Here is a 13,172-nt window from a genome sequence, read left to right as displayed (position 1 = left end):
AAGATGTCTCATTGTCTTTTCAAAAGAATTGACAGGTAATGACTATCAATGGTACATTGCCATGTGTTGTAAAACAGTGAACACTAGTTTTTAAACTCTCCATTTTTTTTTTTTTTTGAGTTGGAGTCTCACTCAGTCGCCCAGACTGGAGTGCAGTGGCCGCTCCCGGCCACCGCAGCCTCGCCTGCTGGGCTCCGGCAATCCTTCCGCCTCAGCCTTCCGAGTAGCCGGAATTACAGGCATGCGCTACCACGCCCAGCTGATTTTTTGATTTATTGTAGAGATGAGGTCTCGCTACCCAGGCGGGTCTCGAACCCGAGGGCTCAGGCAATCCACTCCCCTCAGCCTCGCAAAGGTGCAGGATTACAGGCTGAGCCACCGAGCCCGGCAAAACTCTCCATTTTTATAGATGAGAAGCAGATAAGGAACAGACAGACTTACCCAACTTTATGCTAATAACCACATAGGACTGTTTTTAACTTATGAAGCCACAATGCCCCTGATCTTGTAGCTCACATTCTTAACTGTGCTCAAGACATACCTAGGACCTAGGATAAAGAAATCATTCTTAGCATAATATGCATATCCTGATATTTCCATTGGATTTTTTTAAGCAATGGTTAATTTTTTCTATTGTTCCAGTAATTATAGGACAGTGATTTAGGGACATCCTTATGGGTAAAACTGTTTCGTATTATAATTGCTTCAACAATGAATACATCTATTATTTCTACTTTTCCTTTTATTTTTGAGTTGGAGTCTCACTCTGTCACCCAGACTGGAGTGCAGTGGCCGCTCCCGGCCACCGCAGCCTTGACCTGCTATTATTTCTACTTTTGCTTTATAGTGGATGTAGTTATTGGGCTAGTGCTTCCATTTTATGTCCAAGTAAAGACACTAGGAAACTTACAAAATATAGAAAAAGATTGAAACAGCTGGTATAGACATTTGGCATTGGAGAACAGCTCTGGAACAAAGCTGAATTGTCTCTTGCTCAACTCTGTGTCCTGTTCCTCACAAAGAATTGAACCTGTTACAGTTAACCATCTACCCTAAACTAGCATTTAAAGAGCATTATGATTTATCATGTTAGTAAGAAGTGAATGTCATTTGTTTTCAACAAGTCAAATCTTAGGTTGTCGGCGACATAAAAGATCTTTTCCCAGAAATCAGAACTAGTTATACTAAACCTGGTGAGTTGATAATTATGATTTTTTTCTTTGAATATGATTTTTGAGAGATATATCACAGAGTCTTGTGAAGATTGTCTCTGCTACTGTAATGTACATTAACTTAGTTGTCTAATTTATCCATGCTGATGAGCTGGCCTTCCACTTTTTGCCAGGCCAGCAAATGCTCAGATAGTTTTCTTCAACATTCAATTACCAGACTAAAGAATGTATATTTGGGGCACGGGGAGACTTTAAATTTCCCTTTTAAATTTTTCTTGAAAATTTTTGCTATGAGAGAACTATAATTCTTAACACATTATTTAAAACTGAGTGCCAAAAGATTTTAGATAGTAACAGTATTTAATATTTGAGATTCAAGGTGAATTCAATTATCCTTATGTTCTAAAGGCATGTGAAATAATGATCTTTGTAAGATCTATGTATAGTAGTTTAGTTTGCCAGGTCTGTGCTTCATTCACCTAACCAGTTGCCAGCAACCTTAACATTCAAGATTAAATATTACTGTGTATCTATCATTTCATTTTAAATTGGAAAGAGGGCACATTTTATTTGCATATGGTGGCATAATGTTCATTTAAAATCATTTTCTCTTGGGATTCCCACTGTATTTTTAAACATTTTCTCTTTTGTGGTTAGCCTTCTTTAGTAGGTCAGATGTCATAATAGTCATTACAGATATCTTCTGCAATTGTTAAAAGAACAACTGTTTAAAGTACAATTTATGGTGGGTAGTGACTGACATTGGGCACAAAGGGAGCTCATGGAGTACTGTTCTGTTTCTTTCTTTCTTTCTTTCTTTTTTTTTTAAGTTAGAGTCTCAGTTTGTTGCCCAGGCTCTGGATTGTAGTGGCATGCTCATGGCCACCCCAGCGTCGACCTGCTGGGCTCCGGCAATCCTTCCGCCTCAACTTTCCAAGTAGCCAGAACTACAGGCACGTTACCACACCCAGCTAATTTTTTTATTGTAGAGACAAGGTCTCGCCAAGTTGCCCGGGCTGTCTCAAACCCACAGGCTCAGGCAATTCACTTGCCTTGGCCTCCCAAAGTGCTGGGATTACAAGGTGAGCCACCAAGCCCACCCTATTCTGTTTTATTTTTTCATCTGAGAGCTTATTACATGGAGGTGCAAGGCTTGTGAAAATTTATTAAGTGGTACACTTATGGTTTGTGCACTTTTATATGTGTATACTGCAGGAAAGTTTTTTTAATGAACTATTTTCAGTTTGTTAAGCAGAAAAAGAGAGAGTCTTTGTTGTTGTTGTTGTTGACCTCTCAACTTCATAATGACAATGTAGGCAAGAATACTCCCCTAATCAATACCTGTTCTGGTATGTTGTTATATACCACTTGAAACAAAAACAGATAGAGGCTCTCCATAAAAAATAACCTTTAAGACCTGTGAAATTTTAAGAATGCCTTTTATTCATATAGGACAGCACAATTATCTTTGTGCTGGAAGAAATGACTGCATCATTGATAAAATTCGAAGAAAAAACTGCCCAGCATGCCGCTATCGAAAATGTCTTCAAGCTGGAATGAACCTGGAAGGTAATATAAATACCTGAAAGAAAACAATTGTTTATCTCAGTATCACATAAAAGTTTATCATTTTATTTTTGAAGATGTAAGCAAGCAGATGTAACAGTCTAGTCAATTCAGTATATATATGCTTGGCTAGCATAATTTTGTTGCTGAATGAAAACAGGAATTTTATTCATGAATGTCATATTAAGTTTATGCACCTGTTTTGTTTTGTTGAATAATGTATCTAGTGACCTATGCGCTAGGTTCTTCAGTCTGTCTGGTAGTAACATGTACTATTCCCAAATTTATGTGAACACTGAGCACAGTTCCTGCTCGTTCTCTCATATTCTTTCTTCTCTAGACTGATCAGTACTCAGCTGAATACTTGAGCTGTGGAGAGGAGGATAGAGACTGTGTCAACGCCTGTGGTTCTCTCTCTGTTTTGTGTTCTCCTTTCTGCTTTCTACTACTGTACTCTGCAAATTTCAGCTGCCTGGATTTTTAGTGAGGCATCTTTATTTGAACCCAGGTGTTCTTTCTGGTTCTGCCAGAGTTTCCCTTCCTTAGTTTGCAAACTGGAAACTGTACATAAGGCAGTAAGCTGGGTAGTCATAAGGTTCATCTCATTTGTTTCCATCTCTCATTGATCACTGACCCTCTTTGCTTGATGCCCATTCAATATCTTTTTTTTTATTTTAATTTTTTAATTTTCTTAAATTTTTATTTTAAAGATGTGAGGTACAATTCAGGGTTAAGTATGCAAATGTTCATTATGCAGGTAGCCTTCTTGATGAAGTGTGCCCTCCACAACACCCCGCCTCCCCAGCAGATTCCCTCTGCTGCCAATCCCATCCCCCCAACCCCCAGCAGTTTCCCACTACTGCCAATTCCTTTCTTGTGGTTTTTTATGATACATGTTCAGGATCTGCTTAAAAGTGAGAACATGTGTACTCAGTTCTTTGTTTATGAGATAGATCACTTAGTATTATAAACCAAGTTGCTGTACGGTTCATAATTTTGTCCTTCTCTATGGCTGTGTAATATTGCATTGTTTATATGTATCACATTTTTTTTAATCCAGTCCTCTTTCGATAGGCCGCATGGTTGGTTCCATGTTTTTGCTATTGTGAACAATACTGCAATAAACGTGTGTGCAGGTATCTTTTTCGTAGATTGATTTGAGTTCCACCAGCTATATTCCCAGTAGGGGGATTTCAGAGTCATATGGAAGGTAGATTTTTAGATCTTTTAGGAATCGTCAGTTTCCATAGAGGTTGTACTAATTTATACTTCCACCAACAGTGTAGAAGTGTTTCCTTTTCCCCTCATCTTCTCCAGCATCTGTTGTTTTTTTAGGTATAGATGATGACCATCCTGACTGGATTTAGGTGGTATCTCAATGTAGCTTTAATATGCATTTCTTTGATGACTAGTGAGGCTGAGCATTTTTCATGTATTTGTTGGCTTCTTGTATGTCTTTTTTTGAAAAGGGTCTATTCATATCTTTTGCCCACTTTGTAATGGGGCTGTTTTTTTCTTTTCAGCACGTTTGAGTTCCTTGTAGATCCTAGATGTTAGGCTTTTGTCAGATATACAGTTGGCAAATATTTTTTTCCCAGTCTATGGACTGCCTCTCTGCTCTTTTAATGGTTTCTTTGAATTTACAGATGCTTGTCAGTTTGATGAGGTCCCACTTGTCCCTCTTATCTCTTATGGCATGATATATACTAGTTCTTATTCCACACACTGAATTCAGCACAGCCAAATTGTATACTAAGAAAAGAAATTATGTAACAATGAAACAATGAAACTTGAGCAACATGAAGCAACTTTATCTTTCTTATTCCCTTTTTTAGCCTCAATACTATTCCCTAGGGACGGAAATTTTTCTGTATTATATATATTTATGTGTTCATTTTTCTGTCCTTTACCTTTTTAAAAACACCTGGAGACACATATGTTTATTACATATCTGCAAGAGGTTTAAAAAAAAAACTCCTAAAGGAGGCATTGGATGGGTTTGTTTTGTTTTTCAAGTAAAGAAGAAACCCTGAAACTAGTTATAATTAGCACTTTATAGCCCTGCTTATATAACAAGTTGTACAATTAACACTGATATCATTAAAAAACTTTCCTCTAAAAAAAGCCTGGAATTCTGCCCTAGTTAAAATTGCAAGTTCTATGAAGGTGGTGGTGGTGATCTAAAAACCAGTGTTTTTAGTATTTGTTGCAATAGTAGTATTTTCATTCAGCAAGTATGCACCAACAAGTCAGTCACTACACATAAAAGGAATAAAATAGTGTCTGTATTCAAGGAGTTTACTGCATAGTTAGATTGCAAAGTCAATCACAAAATAGCATGGCACATTACAAAAGGAATAGAGCCACTGAAGCAAGAAAATAGTTACCTAATTCTGTCCTGGAATTCTGGGAAGAGGTAATGTTGAATTTTAAATCTCAGAGCTGAGTAGAAATTAGATGAAAACTAAGGGCAGAAATATGCTTAGATTTGTATTTTGGAAAGACTAATCTTATATAGAGAGACCAATTAAATGACTCTAGCACAGGCATCCAGATAAGAGATGGTGATAAAGAGAACAGAAACCATGTGGTTCTTTGGATAGGAGATACCAATTATTGGTGCTGTCTAGCACACACTATGTGTGTATGTATTGTTAAATATAAAGTCGATGTATAGGTATGACTATAAAGAGTCTAATTCTCCAAACTACACATATACGTCTATCCAAGTTTGACCAGATTCAGGGTCAAAGTCGTTTAAACTTGACTGCAGAGTGCCAATATGTTAAATATTGATTTAAATAAAATGAATGCTGCTCACTTTATTGTAGATGTCACAAAATCTAGAGAGTAATTACACATGGATGTAGAAGTTCTCTTTCAGTGCCACAAGGGTGGCTTATTTTTGTTATAAAAATAGCATAATATTCTCCACTTTCTCTGCCCAGATTTTACTTGGTTTCATTTTGCTACTGTCTAATCTCCTAAGTATGTAAATATACTTTGACAAGTTAAATATATAGTAAGGCACTTGAATTTTTAGTGATTAGTTTATTTTCTCCAGTTGCAACTTTACTACTTTTCACTAATCCTTATGTTTTCATATCAGTTATTTTATATTTAGAAACAGATTTTTAAAATATTATAAACATTTGATTATATGCTTTTATTTACATTTATTATTAACAGTACATCACATGTCAGTATTATGAATTAATATATAGTCTCCTCATACTACTATCCTAGATATAATCACTCACTATCAAAAGATATGGGAGAGAGATAAAATACTGCCTCTGTCACCTTAGTCCTTTGCCTTTGGACATCTCACTAAAATGCCTTGCATCACAATTAGAAACAGGTTTTGAATAAAGCTCAAAGAACAAACCCAAATAAAATTCTGTCACATCTCCAATATGGCTGCTTATCCAGTAACATTTTTAGGTGATTTCTCGAATACAAATCAAGTATAAGATCTTTGGAGCCTAAAGCATATAATGCTTCTCTGGGCAATTTCTCCTCTATCCAAAGTATAAGGGAATTCTTTAGTCAACAGAAACAAGATATGTCAGCTATAAAGTAATGATTTTGAGGTACTAGGCTATTAAGTGTGTCCTTTTATTCCCTCTCTCTTACCAATAGTTTACAAGCAATTACAGTATCTTTTGCCCTTACCTCACTAGAAGATAACCAAGGAAGTGACTGACATCTGCTTTTTCTGTTATCAAATATACCATTACTGCCATTTCCAATTGGGTCTTTTGTTGGAAGCCCATCAGAATTTTTTTCCTGAATGAATATCATTTCAGCATACAATGTAATCTGAGCTACAGTTTCTCAGAATACCATATTAAAAAACAATTAATTGTGTGTTTTTATAAGTTGTCAATATATAATAAAAGAGTGGGGGAAATTGGCATTTGTCAACAGCTACTACATGTTAGCCTTTGATACCCATCCTTCTACTTAGAGAGGTTATTTGGATGCTCATATTATTAAAAGCACCTTTGAGTAGGTTCATAATTAACTTCATATCTACTTTTATACTACATGATAGAAAAAAGTTCTACTTTGTCATTTCATAATATGTTATGTTAGGTGGCACATACCATGTAGTCCATCATCTAGTTCTACCTGTAGACAAATTGAAAGGAAGGTTTTAAAAACTTAAGTTCATAGGGCATGTGTGGGTGGGTGTGGGTATGTGGCTTTAGTGTGAAAGCATCATTTTTGTTTTTAATTAATACCAGTATGTAGAAAACCCTCATTTGGAGTAGGTATATATGTCCCAGAAATGTTTGGCAGACCATGATACTTAAGAACAATATGATAAGCCATGTGTTTCACACTTGTTAAAATAGTCTTTAGAAATATTCTCTTGTTCCTTAGAGTGCTTTCCCTGAGCCATGCAGTTCTGATGCTAGCCCCAGAGCAAACTTTGCCCAAGCCTCTCCATAAATGTAACTTAGGACTGCAAGTGGTGTATTGTTAGTGTTACCCCATACCAAATAAATCTCAAGGTTTATTTTAAAGCAGTTGTCGTGTCATCATCTTCTTCCTCTTCCTTCTTCATTCATCCTTCTTCTTCTTCCTTCTTCTTTTGATCTTCCTTTTCTTCTTTTCTGTTTAAACTGCCACACATTGACGAATAGATAAGTTTTTTTTAGTGGTTTTACATGTTTTATATTCATTTCATTTTAAGGCATATTATAATCCCTCTGAAATATAGCTTTATTTTTAGTACTAACAGTCAAATGGAACTTACAGGCAAGTGGCCTATTGCACTATCATCCTTATTACCTAATATTATTTAAAATTTATTTTAAACTAAATAAGATTTCTCTACTTTTATTAAGGAGCATGTAGAGTTATCACAGATTCATGAACATTTCTATGGAGATCATGTATCGATTGCTAAACTACTATTTGCTTCAATGGGTCAGGAATTTATACAGTAAAATTTTATTAACTAACTTGCTTAAAAATAATGATTGCTTAACTAAGTTGTTCAATTAATAACCCCTTGCTTTAAAATTTTATGCTACTATTTCTTACTCCAATCAGTACAGCACAATTGGGTTTACTTGCATTGCACTTTTTGAGCCTTATTCAAAAGCATTGGTATTCTCATTAAGAACTATAAATAAATAGTAAGAAATTAATTATAAACTGAGTCATAGAAAAGGATTTTTTAAGATCCTATAGCTTGTCAATTTCCTTTCTTTGTTCTAATGTAGAATGTAAAAACAGGCTTTCTAGACCATTTAAAGTTATAGTTAATTGAATTTTTCACAGTACTATTTCAGTGTACTGATTTGAGACAGTCCATGTTCTATTTTACATTGTCAACAAAGTACATTCCATGATTTTGGATCTGAGTTTCAGTGAGATACTTTTGGTTGTTTAAAGGATTTCTTTACGTACTTAAAGGACTCTTCCTTTTTAAATTTTATCACTCCTCTATAGAGTTAATACTTGAATTTTTAAAATATTCTACAAGTTGAGGCAATGATAGTTCTTATATGATACTTCCTGTGTGCCAAGAATTATTCTAAACATTTTACATGTTTTAACTCATTTAATTCTCACAACAACCCTATGAGGTAAGAACTAAGATTATCCTCATTCTACAGGAAAGGAAATTAAGAGCCAGGGATTAATTTACAGATACCCAGCTACAAAATAACAGAAATAGTATTTAAATTGAAACATACTGGTTTCAGATTTGTGTTCCTTACTACTATATCATACTATACCTCCAAGAGAGCATGATAGAATAAATAAGAATAGCTCTGTCATGATTCTGTTTCTGTTTTGAAATGTTAACTAAAAATTCTTAAATTTTTCAGTACCACATTCAGCACAGAACACAGTAAGAATGGAATCATTCTATTCCATGTAAACAACAGGTTTTTTTTTTCCACTTTCTAACTTTAGACATTGCAATATAGTTCCCACCACCATATCTGTGATCTGAAAACGGTTATGTCATTTAGGCACACAGGATCCAATAATTATTTTAAAAGGTAATCTGCATTTACTTTTCCCTTTACAAAATGCTTTGCATCCTTAGTAACTGAGGCAGATACATTTCTTTTTTCATATAAATTACATTTTTTGCTCTTCCTTGGAGCTCTGAGTACTTAAAGAGAATAATTTTTATTTGGTCACTAAAACAAAGTAAGTTTAGGAGTATGAATAAGTCTACTGAAAAGTCTACAGAATCCATACAAAGAGATAAAACATAACTGTGTTTACTTTGTGTATCTATGAAAATGGATGCTTTAGGTTTGTAGAGTCATCAATATAAATCATTCTTATAATAAAAGTGAAATTTCTGGGGGACTGGGGCACAGAATCTCAATAAGGGTACCTGATCTCAAACCAGGCCAAGTGGGAACCCAAGGAAGGCCCAGACTTTACCTGTACAATGACCACTTGTATACCTAATCCTGAATTGTACCCCACATCTTTAAAATAAATAAGTAAATAAATAAACAAATAAATAAGGGAAATTTCCCACTGATAATTTATGTGAAGTAATATAAAGTTTTTCTTCTCATCTCCCCAAAAGTTTTTAGTTCCAAGCAGTATCTATCATGTAAAGGTAAAAAATGGGTGTTTCTATTGTTAGAACTAATACTATCTTTAGCATGTGACTGCTATTTCATCTTCCTATCTCGATATGAATGTAGCTTTGTATGAGTGTATAAATAGTATAGCTGTCTTTATAATGTATACTGACATAATTTAGATTAATCTTAAACCATAGTTTATAATCTGTTATTACCAAGATTTGATTCTTTCAATTGATAATAAGAGTAATTTGTCTTATGTAACCAATGAAAGTTTCAAATTTAGAGTGAAAATGAGACAAAAAATAATTTATGAAGGAATCTACAGAAATGATTTATTCAGATTGTTTTAACATAGGGTTATAAAACACTTATTTTGTATAAGGTGTAACTATAATGAAGAAGTTATTGGCTTATTTGTAGGAAAAAGTAATAGGGGAATAGGTTCCTGTGGATCCTTTGCTTTCAAAAAAATGTTTTTCTCGCCTCTTCTGTGTTACTTTATCATAATTGCTAAATAAAAATTTCTCCTCTTTCTGTCTTAATAGTTTCAGAAATTAAAAATACCTCCTGAATAACTGTGTAGCACAGACCTTCCCATCACAATTAATTTCTATGCATTTTTTAAATACCCACAGCTCGAAAAACAAAGAAAAAAATAAAAGGTATTCAACAGGCCACTGCAGGAGTCTCACAGGAAACTTCTGAAAATTCTGCTAACAAAACAATAGTTCCTGCAACCTTACCACAACTCACCCCGACCCTGGTGTCCCTGCTGGAGGTCATTGAACCTGACATATTATACTCAGGCTACGATAGCACTGTTCCAGATTCCACATGGAGGATCATGACCACGCTGAATATGTTAGGGGGTCGGCAAGTGGTTGCAGCAGTGAAATGGGCAAAGGCAATACCAGGTAAGATGAAAAGCTACTGTGTAAACTTTTGTATTTTCTTGAACGAAAACACTTTGGATTTTCGTCATTCTGATCCCATGGCTTAGCTTCTTTCTCTTACTCAGTTCTGGGGATTGATAAAGGGAATCGGGTGAATATGAGTAAGTGGGGAGTCTATTAGAAAACTTTTACACTACTTCTTGCTTTTCAATTCATTTCCGACAACAGTAGTTTCATATTGGATGATGCATTGTCAGAACTAGAGTTGTAAGACTTACTCCAAATTACTTTTACCCTAAAGTCTAGGGGAAGAAAATGTATAATATGTCTAATTCCATTTGTTTTTCCTTTAGTGTATCACTTTTAAAAATCGGGTTGTTTGTAAAATTGGTAAACATTAGTTGTTTGACTCTGTCAAAATGTACTAAAGTAGAATGATTTTTAACTTCACTAAATGAAATGCTACACATTGAATGTAAATTTTAAATAAAAGTTTCCTCAATGAAATGTGGTGTGGAACAGCAGAGGTCAATGTTAGTGTCAATTCTTGACTTTACAGATAGAAATTAACAAGCTTAAGTTCAGATAGTTCAGGACAGAATAAGAATGAGGAACCTGACCTCCTGTCATCCCTGGTCTATCAAAGGGGAAAGAGGTGTGAATATCAGGGAAAATTTTTGACTTAAATTTATTGATTTATACCCCAAGCCAGGACTCTATTTTTCCTCTCTTTTATTGATACATAATGGTTGTACATGTGATGTCTTGATACATATATACAATGTATAATGATCAAATCAGGGTAATTGGGATATCCATCATATCATTTGTCATTACTCTATTGGGAACATTCCAAATCTTTTAGCTATTTTGATATGTAAAGTAAATTACTGTTAACTATAGTCGCCCTATTGTGCTAGTGATCATTTTTGTACTCATTAACTAACCCTGCTCCATTCCCCTCCCCATCCTTTGGCAACCACCAAGCCATAATTCTTGGCTTTCTGTTGTACTATTTAGTTCATTTACTTACATATACAAAAGGTTGTAAAACTAGCTACTTACATTGACTGCTATTACAAAGCACTGATGTGTCAGATGACAAAGAAAAACTGTCTCCCCTTAGTATTTAAGTTTATCTGCCAAAAGTCCCCCAAAACCAGGCTAATGGGTCAAATTGCTCTTTCAGTTTCCAGAGAGATGATCTTCTTAAGAGTGTTGCCTTATACTTTTATTTCTTTTAATTCAGGATTCCGGAACTTACATCTGGATGACCAAATGACCCTACTTCAGTACTCATGGATGTTTCTCATGGCATTTGCCCTTGGATGGAGATCATATAAACAAGCAAGTGCAAACCTGCTATGTTTTGCACCTGATCTGGTTATTAATGAGTAAGTTGTATGAGAGTGCTTTTCCCTTAAACACGGGGTATTTTTAGCAAGCTGATGTCTTCCTTATGGACTGTTATTATGATAATTCAGGACTGAATCAATCCTACCAGGTATCTACAAACAAGGCAGACTTGAAAAGAATTGTTTACCAATGCTGGAGAGGCAGGACAAGTGTAATGTAAAGCGCTTAAATTTATTGATTTATACCCCAAGCCAGGACTCTATTTTTCCTCTCTTTTATTGATACATAATGGTCCCAGGACATATGTCACTTAAGAATGTTTTTAAAATAGTGGGCATCTCTGGAGTCAATAAAGATTATGGCAAGTAATAAAGAATCTTACTGTGGTATTAATTGCATAATCCTATTCCAGAAAGGATAAGAAGCATGATAAAACTCATGCAGATTCAGTAGGGGTAGTTACAGATGAGAACATCTAGGCTGAGGGAGTGGGAAGTGTGAACTCAGAGACAAGAGGTATCTCTTTGCATGGCAAGGCTCACTTCATGTTTATGGCTTACAGAGAACATGGAAACAAGTTTGTTTGTTTTTTTAAATTGGGAGACCAATCAAGCCTTAAGATTGTATAAATCAGCTATTCTTTTATCCCCTATGCTTATACCTCTGTCAAGTATTTCAGGTGTCCCCTCACCTCATTGCATTGTTGCCTCACTAGTTTTCTACCCCCAATGTATTCCTTTTGTGGACTAATGCTTTCTTCCTTAAGCATGGTTCTCATCACATCACATGTCTCCTTAGTACACAAACGTCCTTAGGGTCATCTCCCTGACTGACCAGTGCATACTCTGCATGGTTTCAGGCTTTCCAGAACTTGACCTCACTTTATCTCCCATTGTTCTCCTTAGCACACGCTCTGTTCCCACTCAGCTGATCCAAGCTTTGAACATACCCTTAGCTTATGGTGTGCATATCACCAGATATGACCTCTTTGCTCTATATTCCTAGCTCTTCTCACTTTCTACCTCATATTACTGCTTTTTGTGCCCATAACTTAACTCTTTTATTAAAATGCTAATAGAGAATTCACACATACATACCCATAGTCAAAGAAGAGCAAAAGTTGGAGATTTATATTTGTGTTTAAAAAATAATGAAGATTTCCTTAATTGTGAGCTCTGGATGCTCTTGAGAAGGGTTCCAAAAAATTAATGAAATCTTAAACCACATTAGTTGAATAATAGTCCTATTGCACTCTCTATGAATAAGACCAACATTAGTACTTATTTTCAGAAATAGGTACCACATTAAGAGTAACAGTGACAACCTGAAGTGTATCCAGAGTGGCAAGGAGTTTGGAAATTAACACTGATGAACATTGAATGTTTAGAAGAAAAAAAAACAGGAGATTTGAGAGCAATAAGGGCAGCCTAAAGAGAAATTCTATGAAGATGTAGCAAACATGTTCTGTTAGGTGTACCAGGTACAAAAATAATGGGTAGGAGTTATAGGACAGTATCTATTTCAGCAGAATGTTCAATGGGTGAGCCTGATTTATGATGTAGTAAGCTCCTATATTGTGTTTTATTAGGGACTGGATACTAGACCAG

At 35.2% G+C, this 13,172-nt stretch overlaps 1 protein-coding gene across 2 annotated transcripts in view; it reads left to right on the top strand.

Moving 5' to 3' along the window:
• Positions 1 to 13,172, top strand: part of NR3C1 (nuclear receptor subfamily 3 group C member 1) — a 115,825-nt gene that overhangs the window by 77,038 nt on the left and 25,615 nt on the right. For both annotated transcript variants that reach the window (XM_008050459.2, XM_021708766.1), the window contains 3 exons: positions 2,625 to 2,741; positions 9,952 to 10,230; positions 11,459 to 11,603. In XM_008050459.2, the coding sequence (XP_008048650.1) occupies positions 2,625 to 2,741; positions 9,952 to 10,230; positions 11,459 to 11,603 (541 nt within the window). The remainder of the gene's footprint in view (positions 1 to 2,624; positions 2,742 to 9,951; positions 10,231 to 11,458; positions 11,604 to 13,172) is intronic.

The sequence above is a fragment of the Carlito syrichta genome, unplaced genomic scaffold (genome assembly GCF_000164805.1).
Source record: "Carlito syrichta isolate Samal-C Ts95f unplaced genomic scaffold, Tarsius_syrichta-2.0.1 Scaffold147091, whole genome shotgun sequence".
NCBI classification, from domain to species: Eukaryota; Metazoa; Chordata; class Mammalia; order Primates; family Tarsiidae; genus Carlito; species Carlito syrichta.
Note: the sequence above shows the minus strand (reverse complement) of the source record. Positions and strands in the feature narration are given on the sequence as shown.